At 39.7% G+C, this 22356-nt stretch overlaps 1 protein-coding gene and 1 long non-coding RNA gene across 7 annotated transcripts in view; both read right to left on the reverse strand.

Annotated features, from left to right (window-relative positions):
- adam12b (ADAM metallopeptidase domain 12b) overlaps positions 1-22356 on the reverse strand; it is a 166832-nt gene that overhangs the window by 120489 nt on the left and 23987 nt on the right. For 3 of the 6 annotated variants that reach the window (XM_041789975.1, XM_041789973.1, XM_041789974.1), the window contains one exon: positions 17706-17886. In XM_041789975.1, coding sequence (XP_041645909.1) covers positions 17706-17886 — 181 coding nt within the window. Of the gene's footprint in view, positions 1-4267; positions 4727-4781; positions 4793-17705; positions 17887-22356 lie in introns of those variants that run through there. The other 3 variants (XM_041789978.1, XM_041789976.1, XM_041789977.1) reach the window with 2 other exon arrangements.
- Positions 13394-16027, reverse strand: LOC121511335. Its single transcript, XR_005992037.1, has 3 exons — positions 15902-16027; positions 13965-14028; positions 13394-13435 (listed from the first exon to the last, which is right to left on the reverse strand). It is a non-coding gene; the product is annotated as an uncharacterized LOC121511335 (long non-coding RNA).

The raw sequence follows: 22356 nt of genomic DNA on the forward strand, positions 1-22356 counted from the left end.
TATCACACTGTTAATGCTTAGGGTATTCTTAAAGTGCCAAATCCACAAAGGATAGATTGTGCCCACTAATTGCACCATGATTTGTGGAAATTAACCATCCTATTTTAGCGCCTTATCCAGAAAAAGGATTTCGCTCACAAAGTTTGGCAGATGTATGCTAATTATACCTGTCACTGCAACTAGCCATGTGGCAAATTAGTGGCTGTGTGCAAAGAACACAGCACAAACAATGATGGCAGAGTGAGACTGAAATGGAAAATCAGGATTTTCTGAAAATTCTCAGAACTCCTTACTGACAAGAGGCAAAGAAATGCATCTAAACTCCAGTCAAGATATCTCACTAATACAAAGATCAACCCTAAATGGTGAAAAAAAGAACAAGGTCCTTGTTTTGCTTCACAGTCAGGGCCTTTCTGTGCAGAGTTTGCATGTGTGGGTTCTCTCCAGGTACTCTGGCTTCCTTCCACTACCAAAGACATGCTCGTTAGGTTAATTTGTGACTCTTTATTTGGCCATAGGTGTGAGTGTGAGCATGCCTGGTTGTCTGTCTCTATATGCCAGCCCTGTGATTGACTGGTGACAAGTCCAGGGTGTACCCCGCCTCTCGACCAATGACAGCTGGGATAGGCTCCCAGCCCCCCGCGACTCCCAACGGGATAAGCGGTATAGAAAATGGATGAATGTATGTATGTGTATGCTCGTGGAAGCCCAAAGTATAACATGGCTTTGGATATTTTTCTAAAGCGGCAAAAATGCACAAACCCACAATACACACATGTAATGTCATGTAATAATCTGCCATCAAATCAGTGCCAAAGATTCACATGAGACAAGAGCCACAATCTCACACTACCGAAATTGGATGTTTTCCAAGCTGGAGCATAGGTTAATAAATGTGGAGATGCCCATGGTGCAGTGACCCATTAAGTACTGTACTTTTCAGCACCTGCTTATTAATCACAACATTATATTAATTCTGGCAATAATCTCAATGAAGTTTTAAGCAAGACAGATGTGACTATAATGAAGTTTATCTACTAGCACACAATAGTAAAGTAATCACAGCCATTGAAACTACCATAAAAAAGGCTCACAAAAACATAAATCATGGACCAAATCCACAATACAAAACAATTCCCACATGAATGATAAACTACTGCAGTAACCCCATTAAACAACAATTTAAAAGTAATGGACAAGAGGCCTGAATATTAACAAGAAACAAATTATGATCGACTATTTAACAACATAGCACTAGATCAAATCACATGCAGTCAAATTCAGCTGATTTACCATCAACAAATATGGCCACATAGCAAATTTAGACTAATGCTGTTTCTATTTAATAGCAATCTGGTACCAGAATGGTACCGAAACCAACATATCTAGCACCTACTATACCAGTAAATGCCTCAGAGAGGGAGAGAGGGAAAAGGCGACTGACGGCTAAAAGGATGAGCAGGGTTAGTATTCCATTATTGCTGTGAGTGCAATAATAAAAGTCCCAGCTCCTCAAGACTCAAGCTATGTCTGCTTGTTGCTCGCTGCTAACGAGCTGAAATAAGGGCATTAGCCCCCAAGTTAACTTTGATACTGCAACTGACAATTAAGTCAGTGCATCCTGGCGTTTGTCAGGACTCCACAGCAGGAAGTTTAACAATTACTGTTACTCTGAGAAAAGATTGTAAGGAGGTGAGATGGCTCACTCCTCATAAAACTCCAAACTGCAAAACAACACAATGTTTGCATACAGCATGACAACAAGCATCCAACCAGTCGTTGACGACCAAATCTATCTGCAGCAAATGTTGTCACTAAATTTTGTTGATAACGTTGATGATTCATTGCATCCCTACTTGTAACCATGCACTCGATGAACGGGTCTGATTACATCCTGGTTCCAAAAATTTAGGCCAGTTCAGTGAGGCAACATGGTGTAATCGTGCTAGCCCAGGAGTCACAGACCAAAAAATGACTGTTCTGAAACACAGGATGTTACAATGGAGACACTGCAGTTGTTCTCAATTGTGTTAGCTGAGGCAATGGAGGAAACCCGTAACATTGCTAGATTTTTTTAAACCACAGTTTTGTGGTTTGAAAAAGAAAGAACTCTTACTGGTAAATACACAGATTGCAATAGCATTAAATAACACCACTGTAATTGCCTGCTGCGATTAGTGCAAGTCCCTGTGAGTTAGATGGTATTTGCCATGAGGCTTTTTAGCATATAGGAGGAAAATGTTTTAACCAAGTTTTTGAATATTCCCTTATTTACATAAATGTAAATGCAACAGGCACAGGATGTCTGCCTGGTAGAGCAGTTTGCGTTGATTTCACCATTTGCATATGCTTGTGGACTGCACGCTATCTTTTCCTCTCATTTGTAAAGGCTGAACACCCACAAAAGCAGTGCAAGCTAGTCCCGAAATGCCTTACTGACTACTACTTTTTTCACGTTAAAAACAAGTGTCGACATCAGAACAAGCATTTATAATACTGGAATAATAGCAAACACTACATGTGTCATTAAAATAATTTTCCCCCCAAAATGAAGTCAAATACAGGCTCTTTTTTTGTTGATAAGTTCTCCAGTCTCATTTGGCTTAAATTGCAGAATGTCCCCACACTGGACTTGTAGTGTGCAGCTTTGGAACAAGTCCTTTAGGAAATATTCTCCCAAACTTTCTCATTATGCAGTTGTTTGGAAAAAAAAACATCTCCTGGAGCCTGGAGTAACACATTATCTTCACTTCACCTAGTTTGCTGTATGTGTGTATTTAAATGTGATAGTGCAGAGAAGCTGATCCCTGCCCAAGGTGAAATCCCAACACAGAGATCAGATGAGGATAAAAGCAGCAGGACCAAAAATGACAGCTAGACATGTGTCAGCATAACATATATTTTTCTGTTCACTGGGATGAGGCAATGCTGCAAAATCTTGAACCACTAGGAGAAAATCTGTGTTTGTGTTGGATGTGCAATTGTAAAAATAAATAAATAAATAAATACAGGCATGTAAAGAAAAATGGCAATATCCTGGTCAGAAAGAAGCATCCAAATCACATCTGTTTATCTTCTGATGAGTCAAAAATGACTTATAGTCACAGGTCTGATTTCTGTACCCCATGTAGTAAGATAGACCGATTCAGATAATGTATCAGAGGTGAGGGAGAGTGCCTCCAGGACAACCTCTCTGCTTTATTCTAGCTCACAAATTACAGCATGACATCAAGACACTGCCTCCACCAAGATGTAAGATGCTGTGAAAACGTTTCATAAAGAAGCCTGACGTCCTACTGACATCAAAAGGGTAGTATGTGGTACCCTTTTTCAACACACATAAACTTTTCCTTTGCTTTAAGAGCCCTAACAACCCCATACTTGAAATGTATCTTTCCTTTTATTTGGCCCCTGGGCTTATTTTCAGGGATCCCTTGCTGAAATTTGTGAGGTACTATAAGTTACGCTACCTCTGGCTTTATGTGTGTCAGCATTAAATTAGCAACAGTGGGGACTAGCCTTAATTATTCAAGAAAAATACCTTAAATGCAATCACATTAGTTAGACTTTCATTTTTTTCTTCATAGGACTTCTGAGAATCGTGCAGCAGCAACGTTAAGACTACTAGATAAGATATCTAAAGTATTTTTTGATATATTTCATAACCCGGGGGTGTTGTACTTTGCTTACAAAAGCAGTAAAATTCATTCACATGAACGCAGATGACTAGGTTTATAATATAAAAGATCCACTCAAGGGTTCCCATGATCTGTCATTTTGTGGTTGCATAGCTGCACACACTGACACACAAGCATTTGAATAATGGCACGTGCTTTGTCCCATAAACACAATACCCAGTTCTTATCATTTAGAAGATTAAGTTTAGCAGCTGAATAATCAAAACATCCTGTTAGGCTCATGTTTACAACCTAAAGATAAGGCAGCATCCCCTTGAATGTTAAACTCATCTGTCCATTCTGACACTTCCCATCATTGTTCCGTCTTGGCAGAAAGAAGGGTCTGAAAAAAACACTGGTTCCTCTCTTTAGTGAGAAGATATTTATAGAGAAAAGTCGTAGACTAAGTCTTTGACATATAGGAAATTAACTCCGACAATAAATAAATAAAAAAGCTGACAGTGCTATCCGTATCCTGAAATAACATGAATGAAATATTCTAACCCAGCTCTCCAGCATTTGCAGCACTACATGAAAAATAGCCAAAATCCCTAAACAAAGACATTTCAAGAGTTGCGTTTCCTTCTCACCTTCTTGTATATTGTAAACCGTGTTGTCAGCATTTTCGGTCGCCGTGGAAAGGCACCAGACTCGGAGGGCGAGGATCAGAAAAGTAAAGTTCTTCCGCCGTCTCCAGGCTCTCATGATGCCCGGGCTTGGTGGGGTGAAGCCGGGGGAAGGCGCTCCGGTCAGACTGCGTAATGTATGCAGCAAGACCAGACACTTCAGGGATGTTCACCTCACTGACAGGATGAAAATACAAGTCAAAGCAGTGATTTGGTGGTGGGGAAACCGGGTTTAAAAAGCAAAATAAAAAGGTTCACCACCAAGACACTGAAAAGGTGCGGCAGACTGTCATTTCCAATGGGAAGCTGTCAAAAACTTTTCCTTCCTTAGACGGGCAACGCTCCGGGAAATAACGTACCACCTCATGTGTCAGCTTGTATTTGTGTGTAAATGAGTTGCTCAGGTGGTGGGGATACGGTTGGTAGCAGCAGGAAAAACAGAATGAGGGGATATTGGAGAATACAGACGCGGACTTACCATCATCTCTGTACCAGAGCGTCCACACTTTGCCATGTGCGCTTGAGATTCCGCTGGGTCCTAAAGCCAGACAGTTAACAGACCCATTTACTGTATTTGTAAAACAACATGGACCTCATTTATCTTCACCAGTTCTCTCTTTTTATAATTAGGACGAAGGGCAGACTGGACAACTTTAAAGCGGGAGCCAAAGTCGAACAGTGAACCGGAAAACTATATCATCATGTACGCCTGCAACAGGGCCATGCTAGCTAGCATAGCATACTTATTAGCATCAACACAAAGAGTCCAGGAAACTTTCTGTTGTATCATAAAGATATCTTTGAAATACACTCTTCTCCCGAATAACACATCTGACAAAATTCTGACGCATCCCTACAAGACTGAAAAAGATGCTGGTTAGTTTAAAATATATTGTGTTTGTGGTCAGGATAGGTCAACACTACAAAATAGACCGCCCAATATGGCTACATCACCATGTTAACTATGTGTTCTAGTTCTGCCAAATCAGTCTGGAGTAACATTTATGAATATAATTATATGATTTCATTATTTGAATCTTTACCATAAATGATACACTAATTTGGATAACATTTGGAATAACTGAATTATTTCAATTGACATTGAAAGATGTTGAACCCCTTTAATAACATTATTAAACATGTTATATTAAAATAGCTGTTAAAGATAAGTTCTATCAAGAAATTTCAGTAAATTTAAATTTACTTAACAATCTGAATGTACATAAGCCTTTATCAAGTTCTATTAACATTTGAAGGGCTTAAAGTAGGCTATATTAGACTGAACATCCCCAAAAGTCCAATTAAATCCATCATCAAGAAATGGAGGGTATATGGCACATGTAAATCTGCCTTGATCTGGCTGTTCTCACAAACTGTGCAAAAAGGAGAGCAGTGAGAGAGGCCACCAAGACACCTATGACTACACTGGAGTTACAACCTTCAGCAGCTGACATGGGAGAGACTCTTCATACAACGGCTGTTGCCTGGGTTCTTCACCAGTTAATGTTTTATGGGAGAGAGGCAAAGATAAAGCCACTGTTGAAGAAAACTTGTATTACATATTTACTAGAGTTCACTGAAAGCCATGTGGGAGACTTCATGGTCAAGTGGAAGGTCTGATGAGACCAAAATGCTGCTTTTTGGCCATCAGACAGACGCTATGTTTGGCAGCATCATGCTGTGGGGATGCTCCTCGGCAGCTGGCCCTGGAAGGCTAGCAAATGTAGAGGGTAAAATGGATGTCACAAAATAGAGGAAAATCCTGGAAGAAAATTTTAATTAGTCTGCAAGAGAACTACAGGTTGAGAGATTATTTATTTTCCAGCAAGACAATGACCCAAAGCATACAGCGAAAGCTACACAGAAATGGTTTAAAGATAAAAAGTAGAATGTTCTGGAGTGGTTGAATCAAAGTCCAGACCTCAATTGAGAATTTGTGTTTGAACTTGAAAGAGCTGTTCCTGCCCCATCTCCGTGCAACCTGACAGAGCTTGAGCAATTTTGCAAAGAATTATGGAGGAAAATTGCAATGTCCCAAGATACAAGCCTGATTGAGACCTATCCACACAGAATCAGGGCTGTGAAAAAGTAAGTAGATAGTAAACTATTTCAAAGGGAAAAAGCCAGGACACAATAGCCTCAAACAGGACTGCCCCAACTTGAGTTCAAACCCAGGACCTCCTGACTAATAGACAGCAGCGCTGACCTGGTACTTTGGGGTGCTTGCTTGTTTGGGTTGATTTTTCTACTGCATTGCAGTACTTCAAAATCATCATCCTCAATTCAGGGAGAACTCCAAACACTGCATTTCCACATGGGATTTGAACTCAGCAGAACCCACTAGCTGTGGGGCAGCAGTGCTTACCACCAAACACGTGCTTGCTTTAGTTTATGCACTTTCCAGTATGGTAGCATTTCAGAATTATAAGTGACATTGCAGTGGGGAAATACAGGACACACTTGCCCTACAATGGCAGGCCCCAATCAGGACTCTCATGCTCAACTTTCTGGCCATGAGGCAACAGTACTTACCACCACACTAGAGTGCTGCAATAAGGTATGTGCTAGTTATAGAAAATGTACTGTATATTTATCACAATTATATGGAATCACAAGACTGAGATTCCAGCCCATAACTATCAGCAGCAATGCTAACCACTGCACTAATGTTCCATCTTAAAGTGCTTCCATGTTGGGGTTTATGTACTAACTAGTGCATTACAGTAGTTCAAAACCATTGCCCATGCCTCAGTGGAATAAAGGTAAAATACTTGAGCTCTACTCATCATTCAAACCCTGAATCAGCTGTTAAGCTGCAGAGCTAACATGCAGCCCTTAAGGGCTTGCTTGAAAGGGTTCATGTATTTACAGACAGGTTTTCTTTTAAAAAGAAAAATAACCAAAAATCTGTTTTCTCCAGCACAGTCCCTGCATTGAGAAAACATGGTGCAACAGCATCACTCCCATTCTATCAAATCAGCTCCTTTATGCTAATTTATCGCAACATTTCAAAGCATCTAAGATTTAACTTTGATGAGACTGAGGTTTCAGCTCAAAGTGCAGTTTTCAATCACTTAGTGCTAAGCTTTGCAATAAAACTATGTGAATTTTACACGCTGTCTTCATTGTGGCCCCATCTGTGCTGTGCCTGGGCCTGCTGGTTAAGTCTAATTTTTTCAGTGAATACGCTGTAGGCTTAGAAGTCACAGATGTCCCAGTACAGACATCACCTGAGAAATGTCAGAGTTTTGCCCAAGCTGACTTTGATTCTGTTATGACCTGAAAAACTACAATGTTAGTTAATCTCAATGTCTTTATTTTTTAATTTAAGAGTCTTATTGAAACACAATTACTCTTCTCTGATCTCTCTCTCTGATTTTCTATTGTTAACATGCAGTGTAACAGCTGATTTGTTTATGCATTTATGAGCTCTTTGTACCTCCTGGCATGCTGCTTACTCACTTTGAGGGTCAACATTTTTATTGCAGCTGGGAACCTGATTTAACATGATACAAGAACATAGAACCACTGCTGGAGAGAAACTCCCAGGATGCTCAGCGTGTGAAACACTTATAATCTGTGGCTCTGCCTTAATGTACACAATTAGCCCTACAAGCTCAGCTCCTTTCTTTAGCAGACATATCATCTTCATCCTCAGAGCATTTGAGTCAGTCAAGGCCATTTGGAAGCCAGTCGCCAGGCCTCAGAAGGCATAGTCCACATTATGTGGAGATAGCAATGTGACATACAGACACATGAAGCCTCACAGAGAGCCAGGCTGACTGACAGGAGCCTTTCGCCTTGTATATAACTGCCTGTCAGTCTGCTGCTCATCGTCTGGAACCAGCCGACATGGCAGGAGAGGAGTTCTCCCATGGGGATTTCTCCTTTCAGCAACCTCTGTAAACAATAGGCCTACTGTTTACCACACACAACGTTATTACATTATCCCACATCAAGCTGTATTTAACTAGAACTTTGTGTTTTATTTTGGGTTTAAAACACTGTCAGTATTTACTCCAGAGCAACCCACTCAACAAAAACAGTGTGTATTTATTGAGTGTGTTTGTCTAAGACCTGCAGCACATGTCCTTCTCTTGTTCACTTTTCATCCCAGCAGGCTCTGTTTAAATGCCACAGAGATGCCAGTCCAGTCACCTTTACAGGCTAAATGTGGACTGCGGTCTGAGGCTGTGCTCTAGAGTCTCCTCTCTTATTACAATGTCATCTCTGGTTCGGAGCACATGTGACAAAGGCCCTCTTTCACAAGGCACCGTATGTCTCCTGAGTTCGATTAGCTTGGAATTCCACTGTTCCGGATGGGAGGCTCCAGAGGCCTCGAGGCAGACGTGAAGTCAGTGACGAAACACGGTCCTCCCTCCTCACTCTCTTTGAAAAACACCTTTAGTACAGTGCCAATGTCAGAGTCAAGGTGCTTCGCTTTAAGCATTGAGACTCCGTTTCCTGGAAAATGATGCCACTTGTACAGGGAATGTCCTTGGAATGCTTTTATTTCATTTTTAGATACATTAATGGAAAATGATATGGTAGATAAGAAAGCAAATCATTAGGAGAGAAGGGACAGAAATGAGAGGAATGCTGTGATTAATGTGTAATGCATTTAATCACTGGGTGCACATTTAAGCATGGGAGACAAATGACAAACTCATTGCCCTATTATATCAACTTACAGATGCTCAGAGTTTAGTAATTATGGATGTAAATATTTGGCTTCGTCAACGTCTGCAAAATAAGATTGTCAAAGCTTTTGTCACTTTTTTGATTCCACCTGATTCTAAATACACTGTCTCTAAAATCTTAATGGACGATAGTAACGCAATGTGCCAAAAGCTTTAACAAAACATCTTTTCATATAAGGCAGATTAAGAGAGGAATGAATCCATCAGAAAAATGTATGTTTACTCTTGCACAAAGGTTGGCAAAGTCAGTACTTATGATTTGTTGCATTTCTTTGCATTACAAAGCAGGTCATGCAAAGATATATAAGGGAATTATCACAGGAACTTAGTTTAAATTAAATCAAAAGACAGACACATAAGCATGATTTGCGTAGATTAAAATGAATACAAATTACTACATGGAATACAAGGAGAATAGTTGGTGTGTTTCATTTATCTCTGCAGGATCTGATCCAGTAGTCTCTGCAAAACAGAAGAAAATATTACTGTTATCTTCCCTCCCAAACAAACAAATCAAAAACACATCTATCTCTTACATTCCCCCTCCTTCAATCTCTTAAGAGCAGCCCTGAATCATGCAGGAGCAACTCCTGCTGCTAAATTGGCTTCCACTTCTATCAGCCTTGTTCCTGAGGTGTGCAGCCAAGGTGGGGAAGGGAATAATTCAGATTTTGCAATTCAAACAGACACCCTACTATGCAATCATTCACCTCTTACAGTAGCACCCAACAGCTGGAATCTAATTTCAGCCAGCTTTCAAAAACCAACCGGCCCTTAACCCTGTGCTATCAGATCCCACAGTGAGTCCCCCCTGCGCTCTGAGAATGTTGGAGAATTTCTGCGTCCAAACTGCACACGACTCATAGTTTCTCATGGAGAAACATGCAATTTTGCTCCCAATTTCATCATCGTCAAACCTGGCTAATAGCTTCATACGAAAGGACCTGGTAGGTCACTAATCCCGCCACCTCTATTTCCCCAGAATAGAAAATGTTCCCATAAAAAGTAATAAGGCTTTACTATAACCTTCATATTTAAACTGCGTGGTATGGATAAACTGTAGTCACTTAATTTTGGATGCCTGTGCAGGGGTGTTACCAGGGAGGGGTCTGGGGTGGCATGGCTCCCAATTAACTTTCACATGATGTCACACTCATGAACTGATGGCAGACAAGTTGGCAGTCTTGGTTGCCGCCTACATGTTTAAGGAAAATAAGTTGTTTTTTCAGTTGGATGCCTGAGTTATACTTCACCTGAAAGCCATCAGAGAGAAAACCCAGAGAGGAGCAAATGTTGGATTTTTATCAGACATGGTGCTCTCTGTCTCTGTAGGCTAAAAGATAGTAGCACTAAAGCTAAAACTGCCATCAAATATTGTGCTAATCTGATGAAAATATGGACTTCGTTCCCTCCTTGCACCATTTCTGTTAATTTTTGCTAAATAAAAAAAATAAAAAAATAAAAAATGACCCCTTTTAAACTGACATTACAGCGCCAGAACACTGACTGTCAGCTGACAGTGATCCCGATATGATTAACGTTAGTTTTGAATGCTATTATTAGCAAATTATCACTCACCTATATTTTGATGAAGAATTTCTTGCCTTTCACTTCCCAAACAGCAGCATTATTGACCCAACACATGGTAAAGACGTAAAACTGTCTGTACTTCTGTCGACTTTTATCCTAGCAGCAGTGTAAGAGAAATTTATCTCCACACCTTAAGATATACCAGTATGTAAACATCACCAAAGCTAACTTCTGGCTGGTATTTTTCTGATTTTAGTGAATTAGATAATGTCCCTTTGCTGTATAAGGGTCCAAAGTCCCCAAAACATGTCCCAGTTTGAACTTAAGCTCTTTCATATGATAGAGTTCTAATTCTTTGTCTATTTTAAATCAAGAGAAGGATAGGTAGAGACACAAATCATACTGGATTACTCTGTGTATGAATAGTGCTTTGTAAGTTGCCATGCCTTGTCTTTTCAGGAACCAAAGGCTGACATTAATACAGTCTATGTTGTGAACTTTTACCCTTCTTGCTTAAGTCAATGCTCCTCTTGGGCTGACCTGTTAAAAAAGTTTGGATATGTCTCTAGGTGGGCAGAAAAATAGTTCCTGTTTCCCCTAACTATCAAGGAGCTGATCAGCTTTGTTCAAGTTGAATCAAAATTCATTGAAAACCTCTTGCACTTTTCCTTGTTGACATACACGCACTGAAGCTGCCATGACGGTGACATTGTGTGAAAGCACTGAACGCATCTCTTAATATCTTACTGAGGTGACGGTGAAGTCACTGTGAGATTCGAGAGGGAGAGAGACTGAGGGCATGCCACAAGAGAAGCTGAGTGGATCTGTCTGACACAGCATGCCCTAAATATATCATTCATTTATTTACCCTTCATTGTCAGAGGATGAGGGTGCTGCCTGTTAAAGCAGGTAGTAGACTTAATGTTAAGTATGGGCTTTTAGCAAAGCTAACATAATATTTGGTTTCTACGGCTCTGGAAGTAACACAGTGGCGTAAAGAGTGGAGGACAGTGAATGAATGGCATGAATTTTTCAAGTTTCCTCATATGAGTTTAAAAAAACAAAATTCAGAAACTTTACAGATTAAACAAAAACTACTAGCTAATGACAGAACAAAACACTGACGGCATATTAATCTCAGCTGCAGTCCAGTGTGATGAATGGCACAAGATGTTTTTAGCAGTGGAACACTGACATCTGCTGGCTGATCATTCAATTACACATCATCTAATTTCCCCACGTTCTCTGGAACAGTGTTCCCCAGCCATTTTTCTTGGAGCCCCCCCAGCATGTTCCTAACAAAAGTGGAGCCCCCTAGGACCCAGAAGAGAAAAAAAAGTGACACACTGCCATCAAAAATATATACACTTTTTAGCGTTTCTCCAATAACCCCCCCAAAAGGCCTCTACATGCTTTTCTTTATCAAAAGACCTTTGTATAAAGTACTTAATAACTGCTTTATCATGATTTTAGTCAATATTAAAAATTCTATTTTTGGCAGCCTCACAGCAGACAAAACCTTGTGCTCCTCCTTAGATCTTTCACACATGTACAAGAAAAGTCTATGACAATTACAACATCAGCCTGGTATATTTGTTGTACCTGGGTTACACACAAAACAAGAAAAAATACAACACTATATTTCTTCTGGAAATGAAACCATGAAGATATAATTTTCCTCACCCTGTCCTACAGAGCTGAGATGCCTGAGCACAGACAGGTTTGCTTGGAAATTGGTTTGCAAATTGGGAATTGGATTTTGAGGTTCCAAACTTTACTTAAAGATCAACAAGTAAAGAAACAGGTCTTGGCAAATCATAGATTTATTTTTAGTTAGGGCTGTCAAATGATTAAATTTTTTTAATCATGATAAATCTCAGTATTTCTGTAGTTAATTATGATAAATCACTTTTTTGTTGCTTTTTAAATTCTACTCTTTGGCATTTGAAACCGTTTCTGTTTGATTTTAGATTGGTCTTAAACCAGGGGTAATGAACTTCCTCTGTAGATATAGACCTGCTTTTATTTGAAAAGAAAAAAATGATTTTTGGGTAGATTGAAGATTATGATATTAACTTAACCATGGAAAAAAAGAGCTTGCTAATGATGGAAAGGAAATAAGGGAACAGTAAAAAGATAAAGGTAAATAGGGGCTCTCAACATTCTGAATTTTTTCTTTTTAATTTATCAAAGCATTTTGGGTAGCTCTGTGAATGAATGGAGCTTTATGGTGCTAAGTTGCCAAGCCTTATCTTTCAGAAACCAATGGTTGACGTCAGTGAGACTAAGTCTGTATCTTATAAAGACTGTTGCCCTCTGCCAAAGTAACATTGTGCCATTAACAGGCAGCCTGGCACTCAATGATAATGACATAGACACCTTCCTCCTTTTGAAAGTGATGGTATTGTTAGATAGACTTCTAGAATACCACTTTAAGGTGGAAAGTTAACATGTTGTTGCTTTAGGGCAATTTGTCTGAAAATACTTCAATATTCCACTTTAACAACAGAAATACATTAAAAGAAAATAATGGTATTTTGAGCCATTTCTCACCTGCTGGGTGACAAACGAGTATGGCTAGTCCATAATTCCCAACATCTACACCTCTAACTAAAATACCTCTCCAGAGAAACATTCAAATCTCTGCTACAGTGTTTAACAGCATGAGATGCATTCACAGCCAACTTAAAGAGCAGTGTTAAAAATAAGTTTTATGCTCTGTGATTTTTCTTTTGCTTTGATATTTCTGCAAGTCTGTGTTTCCCCTTCTCTTGAACACATAATCAAAGTCCTAGAATCTACCTTTTTAAAGACTTCAGCTCGCAGTCTGTTGGTTTGTGATACAGCTCTCTTTTTCTCCTCTTCCTTTCTCTTTGTCACCTCTGGCAGCTTGTTGTAAATCCTGCATGCACAAGAAAGGCATAATCATACAGGGGGGGCAGAGGAATCTGGGATCAGAAGTGTGAGGGTGGCTGAGCCGTGCCAGCGGGTTGGCATATGAGAGACAAGGTATTATCTAGTGAGGCCACAGCCGGTGAAAAACCTGGATGCACTGATAAACAGGTCGCGCACAGACTCCTTTTTCACTCCCACAACTACAGCCAATTTGTTAAGAGATCCTCCGAGTCTGATAATGTCCCGTTTGTGAAAAAAATTACAATGGGCAGCCATCATTTGATCAGGTGTGCCTTTCCAGATAAGGGAAGAAAAAAGAAAGAGGGAAAGAGATAAGGTTTACAAAGGGTCCCTCATATCTCCTGTCGAGACATTTGGCTGTCAAAAATCTATTGTATACATACAGCATGTAGGTGTGAGAGTCTGTATTGTGTTTGTGCACAGACCTGCATGCATGACAGGTATGACAAACAAGCTTGATGGATTGTGCTGAATCAAAACAAAAAGGGAGGAGAGACGCCGTCTGGAGAACTCACCGCCTGGACCTCAGCTGCATCTCTCTGCCGGATATAGACCTCTCTCTAGGCTTGAAAAGGTTATCTAGGACATGCACACAAATACACACAAACACATAATAATAACAAATCAGTATTAATATGTAAATGAATCCTGGATATGTTAATGAACACTGAGGGGTTGTGTGTGATCTCTCTTTTCAGGACACATAACCCACATAAACAAACACAAAAAGCCATATCCAGCCTGACTAGTCCAACTACTTTGTCTCTCACAGATTGAACTGGAATTGGCAGAGTTCTTCAGCTAAAAGCGTCAACACTTTGTTCATAATTACACTCTTCTGTGAGCTGTTTAAGGTTCCTAGTAAGTCCATGACTCCTTCATAACCTTTAAAACTTAAGTGAAGCCCTTCAACCACCTGAAGTATAAGGTAATTTTACTTTAACAATGTGCTACCAAATGGTTGAGCAGTTGAGTGGTGAAAAGGTAGAAAGAGAAGAACTCTCAAATAACAGAACCTCTTCAGGTATACCTCAAATCATGAGTAAAAACCATTTACAGGAAACTGAACAGTCAGTAGACAAAATGTCCTTTCTAATCTGGCTAAAGCAGTAGCATACAGACCAGCACTGGATGGGTTTCAGCTTTCATCGCTGCTGCTCTGCCCAGATTAAAAGACATTAAAGGACATTTTGTGTGCTCACTGTTCCATTTTCCTGAGCAGTAAAGTGTCACATCTGTTGGCTTTGTGACGAAGTAGAACTGGTGTAAAAACTGTCTATGATACAAAAAGTGTTAATGTCGACAACAGATCCAGATTTCAGGCTTTGGTGGTCCAGCAGTCAAAAGACTGCATGGGTGGAATCAGGTAGACTACCCGTGGTTACTATTTACTCTCTAACAGGCAGGCAAATAGAGTTAAAGGGATATTTCTGTATTTTTTGAAGTTGAGTTGTATGAGGTACGTAGCAGTAGTAGTGGCATTAGCCTCCAGTGATTTCAGTGAGCATTGCTCCTTTAAGAAGGACTACAGTGTAACAGATGGGTACAGCTTTCCCTGAATTTAGGATTTTTTTCAGTGAAAATGGGCCACAAAACATTGGCTCAAATGTCCGCACTATCAAAAAATTTCAAACCATTTTAAACCTAGAAAGCCCTGTCACTGTTTTGCAATGCAAGAACACGTGACTGGTAGAAAAATCTGCCTAGCAAAATAGTGAAAAACACAGAGGCTTCTGGGTAAAAAATAAAATGCTTCAAAAGTTATTGTGTATGTTTGAGCCAGGGGGCTCTTGGCGACCCTGATATCTGCCTGGACAGTACCCTAGGCCAGGGGTTCTCATTTTTCAGCCTGCAACCCCCAAAATAAAGGTGCCAGAGACTCGGGACCGCCACTGTACCTGAGGGTGGTTGAAGCATAGTTAACACAGCTGTGCACATTGAGCAATAGTCATGTGCAGATTTACATTTTAAGAAGCTTTTACTTTGATAAGAGGATGTATCTCACCAAATGGCCATATTTATTTTTTATCTACTAATTTTATGCACACATTTGTATAAAAATGGGTAAAATATACCAATTGAAACCATTTAAAAATATCCTTTTTTTGGAAGGCATCTGGCAACCCCCTCACCCCCAAGGGTGTCCTGACCCTAGGTTAAGAACCACTGCCCTTCACTGCCCTGCATATTCACTACATCCACCCCCTTACTCTGCCCTAAAGGTTTCAACTTTGTTACTTTTTCAACAGATTATTTTCCCACACCCCTGGTAATGTGCAAAGACATCCAGAGCACAACCAGGGCTCAGTCAGTCATTTCCCATTTGGAGTTTGTTTAAGCATTTATCATGGCAGCATAACATAGTTTGTCATCAGGCTCCATCTTAATCACTCTTTGCAGATTTATTTTACATGCAGAATTGAGGAGTAGTGAGATAACATCTCAACCCTACGCTGGTGGATGCTGGGATCGGAGGTGGGTTGCAGTGAGAGCACAGTGCTGATCCAGGGCAGAGTGGGCAATTACAGAGCAGAGGAAGAAACCAGAAATCTTGCAGCTCAAATAGACCACTAAGTTAGGAGGATGTGAGTCGTGTGATTTGATTAAGATGCATGCCAGGTGTGAATCATTGGGGTTGAGATTACTGACTGAACTTACTCGCAGGCTTCGATACATTTGTGTCAATCCTCCTTCCCCCCTGATTGACCTCATTACACGCCTTACTTCAGCCTCAATTTTTGGCACAAACATGCCTAAAAGTTCTGCACAGTACTGTATAGTTAAATATGGATCAGAATAATAGGTCTCCTTAAATTAAAGAATTTTCAAAGTTCATTTACTAAGAGTGTCCCTCTGCACACTGGAACAACCAAAATGCATGAACATGTCCGTGTAGAAAATCAATTGAATTCTTTGATTACAAGGTTGAATCATTTGAATTATTCTCCCAAATCTAAAAGAGAATCTGACAGTTGAGTTAAAATTGTAGGGAGAAATGGAACAAAGCCATGCCAGAGTTTATCATTCAGGCAGATCCAGCATCTGTGAAAAATGTAAAGGTTGTGACACTCAATATTCAGCAGTATCACCTGCACAGAAAAGCAGTCTACTCCTTTATGAAGGTAAAAATAAATCACTGCAACTATCTGGAAATGCACTTTTTGACACAAAGTATGCAGACAAAGAGAGTCAAATATCTGTTAATATATTACTTGGTTGGATTCTTGAAAAGTATACTGCGGCTATGCAAACACAGGTGGAATTTATACATTAATAGAAAACATTTTTGGCTTAAAAAGTTTAAAATATTGCCTTTTCATTATCAGTATCAGTATGCTGCCTGCTGCCACCTCTAATTCCTAGCTCTACATTTTCAAGTGACCCTGAGCCATTGATTTCTATTTTTTGCTTTTATTTTTGTGAATATATTTGCAGGATGCTAGGCTATAATGCTTTCTTTTTCCTATATGACAAATATTTGTTAGTTGTATTCTAACTTTGTTTCACTTATGGCTGGCTGTGTCACTGTTTTACTTTATATTGGATATTTTTTTCTTTCTTTTAAGGCAAATGCAAAACATCTTGGAGCTCATTTTATTCTAGTCTCTACTTGAGTGTACTCCCTGCATGCAGAGCCTTAGAAGAAAATGCTTTCACTGATCTGTAATACTAGATAACGGCCACCAGAGAGCAAAGTTGGATAATTGCCACTACACTATAAAGGGGAATGAAATGCAGTATGCAATATCCTCCCTTTTTCCACAGGCCAGCTGAGGTTACTGAGGTTAACAGGCATAATTAGAGAACAGAGTACAGAGAAAAACATGATTCAGTTTGAAATGCTGTATTTACTTTTTCTTTTTAGCATACTTCTGGGGCTAAAATGCTGCTCTTTCTCCAGGAGCTCATACAACCCCTGAAGGAGCTTTAATCCCAACAGTCCAAGGTTTGTGAAATGATGGAACCGCATATCAAAGATAGCGAGGGATCGGTTTTGAAGACAAGAACCTGCCTTTTTTAATTCCATGAGTTTATTTCAAAGAGACTGACTTTTTTGCTGTATTTCTAGCCTGAGTGCCCCAATTTCTGCCCCATAATCCTCCATTTCATGACCTAAAAGTCCTAGTGTGTTGCTGTCATCATGCCTGAGAGCAGAGCAAACCATTCTGATTGGCTGCCAAGTGACCAGGAGACATGAAATCGTATTTTATTTAGGGGGTTACCTCTGCCAAGCCAGGTTACTCCGCTGCTCTTACCGCTAAGTGGATCCGGTGTGGTGCACTTTCTCCTTTGTCTGCCTCCCTCCTCCCTCTGGTCCTGCACTAGGTCTGGATTGGACTCCTGCAGCGCTCTCCTCCTCATAGCCCTCTGCTCCAACCTCCTCACCCGACCTTGAGATCGACTGATGAAGTCTGGCCTGAAGAGCTCCAAAGCCTCCTGGGGTGGAGACAGAGATTGAAAGGTGGACACAGTAAGCTTCTTGTTGGCGGGACAAGAACAGTAAAACTCAGACACTAATCCTGTAAAAAGAGGGAGAGAAAAAATCTTTACTGGATTAGAATCTATTCTGAAATATCCTTAATCTATTCCTTAACCTTGGAGAATCCTCTTCACAACCTTGTAATAGCTAGGAGGTGCAGGCAACATGGTAATATTATGCTCAGCTTTAGTGGGGATAAAGGTAAGAGAGCTTTTCTCACAGGGGGAATCTGAATCCTTTAGAAAAGCCTCACAAACCTCGCCGGATCTTTCGCCTCCGTACTATGCTGAGATAAAACTTCTTACATTAACTCAGTTGAAAGAAAAACTGGATCAAATAAAAAGAGGAAGGCGGAAGGAATGAAAAAGTAAATTATGTAATTATTAAAGATTTCTCCTCTACTTGGCAGAGGCTGTGACAAACACAGACTGAAGCAAAAATCTCCTCAAGTGTAAAAATCTCTCCTCCAGAGATACCGCTGCTGTTGTGAAAATGTTTATTCCAAGAGTAACCACATCAAGATTCTCTCTATGTGTGTGGGGGGAATTTTAATTGAAATAGTCCATCATTCCTTTGGTTTTAAAGGTCTCATGAAAAATAAACTGAATCTTTCTATGGTGTACGTGATTGCAAAACTTAGCGGTGCCCTCTGGTGTCAGGTGGGAAAAACACAGCCATTGTTAAATCTGTTGGTTTACAAATCTACGTACTGTATATGCGCAACCTTTAGAATCTGTGCCCATTCATTTATAACCTTTGCCAGCTGGTTTGTGAACTGCAGGCATAGTTTTGGCAAGGAAAATGGATATTTAAGAAGATGGTACACTATATGGACAAAAGTATTCAGCCACCTGACCATTACAAAGAAAAAGACTGTAAAGACGTAATCAGATACATGTATACAATATGGAGTTGCCCCCTCATTTTACAGCTATAACAGCCTTCACTCTTCTTTCAAGATTTTAGATTGTTTTTGTGGGAATTTTTGCCCATTCATTCTGCAGAGGTAAGGCACCGATGTTGGACAAGAAGGCCTGGCTCAGACCTCTCTGATCACTCTGGACTTACTATGAAATTTAACCTTAATAGAAGTCCCAAAACACCTTATGGAGGCTGAATACTGGTTTATTAAATAGTAGTACATTCAAAACTGAAATGACCAGGGAATTAAAAATGTACATGGAACATAATTATAATAGAAAAGTTAACCCTGCAATTTTGTGGGATGCAGCAAAAGCATTTGTTAGAGGCAAAATTATTGCTAAGAGTACTATGCTAAAGAAGATGAGAGCTAAAAGGCTATCAGATTTGCAGGAACTGTTAAAGAACCTGGAGCAACTTCATTCTATGAACAACAAATCTATACGTGAACAAATGAGGCCTGTTAAACAAGAAATAGATAAAATTCTTAGAGAAGAAATTGAAAAAAAAGCTAAGATTCATGAAACAACGATGTTACGAGGCAGGGCCTAAAGCATCCAAGCTGCTTACATGGAGGCAGGCTGAAAATGCAATTCATAAAATTAAGGATCCAATAACAGACAAGATGACCACGAAGGTAGAGGAAATCCAGAAGGTGTTTGAAAAATACTACACATTATTATATACACAACCAGGAAAAGCAGACAGACTAACAATTCAGATGTTTCTCTCATCATTAGACCTTCCCTCTATAGGTAAAGACCAAAACGATACACTAATTTTTGAAATCTCAACTGAAGAGATTGATCGTGGAATTTCAAACCTCAGCGCCAATAAATCACCAGGCTGTGATGGATTTCCTCCAGAATGGTATAAGTGCATGACAGAATCCCTGCTCCCTTTATTAAAGGACTCTATTAATTATTATGTTATATTCTAAGGGGTGGGGCCATCCCACCGTCATGGAGTGAGCCGTTTATTTCAGTCATACCAAAGGAGGGAAGGGGCAAAACAGACTGCAAAGGATATAGACCAATTAGTGTCTTAAACATCGACTATAAACTGTATGAAGCCATATTAGCCAAGTAATTGAGTACAATAATGCCTTTCTTGATAGTGAGGATCAGACGGGTTTTATAAGCAATAGGCAAACACACGATAACATAAGAGGAGCCATCCATACAATAGATCACATTTCTGAAGAAGCATCAAGTGCAGTCCTTCTCAGCCTTGATGCTGAGAAGGCCTTTGATTGAGTTGGAGGGGATTTCTTATTTCAAGTTATGGAAAGATTTGGGTTTATTGATGTATTACAATGTATGAGAATGCTCTACTCCTCTCCAACAGTGAGGATAAAAATTGATGGATGTTTTACAGACAAGAATAATGCTACATGTATGCAGACAGGGCTGCCCGCTGAGCCTGCTACTTTTCAATTTTTCATTGACACCTTGCTCAAGCTGTCAGAGAAAAGAATGCTCTAGAAGGTATAACTATAGGAGATGTTGAAAATAAAATTTCTCTCTATGCAGACGATGTCCTAGTGACAATTAAAAATCCTGAATGTGGAGTCCCACTGCTAATGAATATTCTGGAAAAGTATGGTAGTTACTCTGGGTACACACTCAATATTAAAAAAAAAACAAAAAAAAAAAACGGTATTAACCTTTAATTTTGCTCCTTCAAATCAACTGATGCAAAGGCATCGATTCAACTGGCATCAACCACATATTCAATATTTGGGTGTTTTGTTGACAAAAAAACTTTCTCAGATATATGATGTTAATTATAAACTGATAAATAAGAAAATTTATGATGACTTGGACAGGTGGGGCCCGCTTCCTCTCGACCTTGGCAGCAGAATCCGGACTATCAAAATGAACTTTCTCCCAAGACTGTTGTATTTGTTTACAGCTCTTCCAATAGATGTTCCTCTAAAACAATTCAGGGAGTGGGATAAACGTATCAAGATTCATCTGGAATAATAGATGACCAAGAGTAAGATAATCAACGCTGCAGCAGCCGGGAGGGAGGGGAGGCATGGCCCTACCTTGTCTTAGAGACTACCACTTGTCAGCCCAGCTGAGGCCTTTAGTATGTTGGTGTAACCCAGCTTATGAAACTAAATGGAAAGACATTGAGTTATCTTTAATAGAAATTCCCATCCAGTCAGTCCTAGGTTGTCCTAGTAGAATCAGTGAAGTATTCCAGTTACAAAATCATTGTGTTAGTGTATCTCTGAAAATGTGGTCAGAGGTGGTAAAGAGATTTAAGCTCCACAGAGAGGTCAGGATGCTGAGTTGGCCTGTGTTCCATCTGCACTTCCTCCCAGCATTACAGGACCATAAGTACAAGCAATGGGCTAAAGGAGGAATCACCTCCTTCTGTAGGATAATAAAAAACAGAAATATGATTAATTTTGAGGATATGAGTAAATCTTATGGACTGGCTAAAGAAGATTTTTATCGCTACCTGCAGATCCGCCACTTCTTCTTGAAAGAAATAAAGACACCTGATTTGGCTGACGACCCAGGAATAATACAGATATTTACTGACGCTTATGATTCAAAAAGTCTTAAGGGTGTTACTGGTAAATTTTACAAAAGCTTCACATTGAACAATAGGAATACAACAGACTATATTAAACAGCCATGAGAAAAAGAAGCTAAGGTAATCATTTCAGAAGAAATATGGCTTCAAATTTGGGAAATTCCGTCCTCCACCACACTCGTTATTCTGTCTTGATTTCTGCTGGAAAAACCTAATACGATTCTTTATTACCCCAAAACAGAAATCAAAGTTAAGTGGGTCACAGTTCTCTTGCTGGAGGGGATGTGGGATGGTTTCTGCAGACTATTTTCATATTTTTTGGTCCTGCCCATGTCTTAGTACCTTTTGGAATGATGTGAAGCAGTTAACTGTAAAAATCTTGGACATAATGTTTGATATTTCCTTCACCCCTCTGTTCCTTGGAAAAATACCTGATTGCCTTGTAGAAGTGATTCATATCTTTTGAAGATATGTATGGTTGCAAGTAAGAAGGCAATTACCAAGTGCTGGCTTCAAAAGAATCCACCAACTGTAAAACTTCTTGTAAACATTATAGACTCTATTTGCATGATGGAGAAAATGACTTTTACATTGCGTCTTCAAAAGGAAAAAGGAGAGAAATTTTGAGAAAAATGGGATTGAAATAAATGAAAAAGTCTCACTTTTCATTTAAGACTGTCAGACTGTGCTCTTTTATGCCGTACCTGTGTTTTTTATGTCTACTTTTATAATTTTGAGAATTGTACCTACCTGTGTCCTCACCTGTTTTATGTTCACTTATTGTGGAAAATTTAAAAATAAAAGTATCTAAAAAGAAAAAGAAGGCCTGGCTCACAATCTCCATTCCAGTCCATCCCAAAGGGGCTAGATGGGGATGAGGTCAGGGCTCTAAGCAGGCCAGTTGAGTTCTTCCATACCAAACTCATCAAACCATGTCTTTATAGTCCTTACTCTGT

The sequence above is a fragment of the Cheilinus undulatus genome, linkage group 6 (genome assembly GCF_018320785.1).
Source record: "Cheilinus undulatus linkage group 6, ASM1832078v1, whole genome shotgun sequence".
NCBI lineage: Eukaryota > Metazoa > Chordata > Actinopteri > Labriformes > Labridae > Cheilinus > Cheilinus undulatus.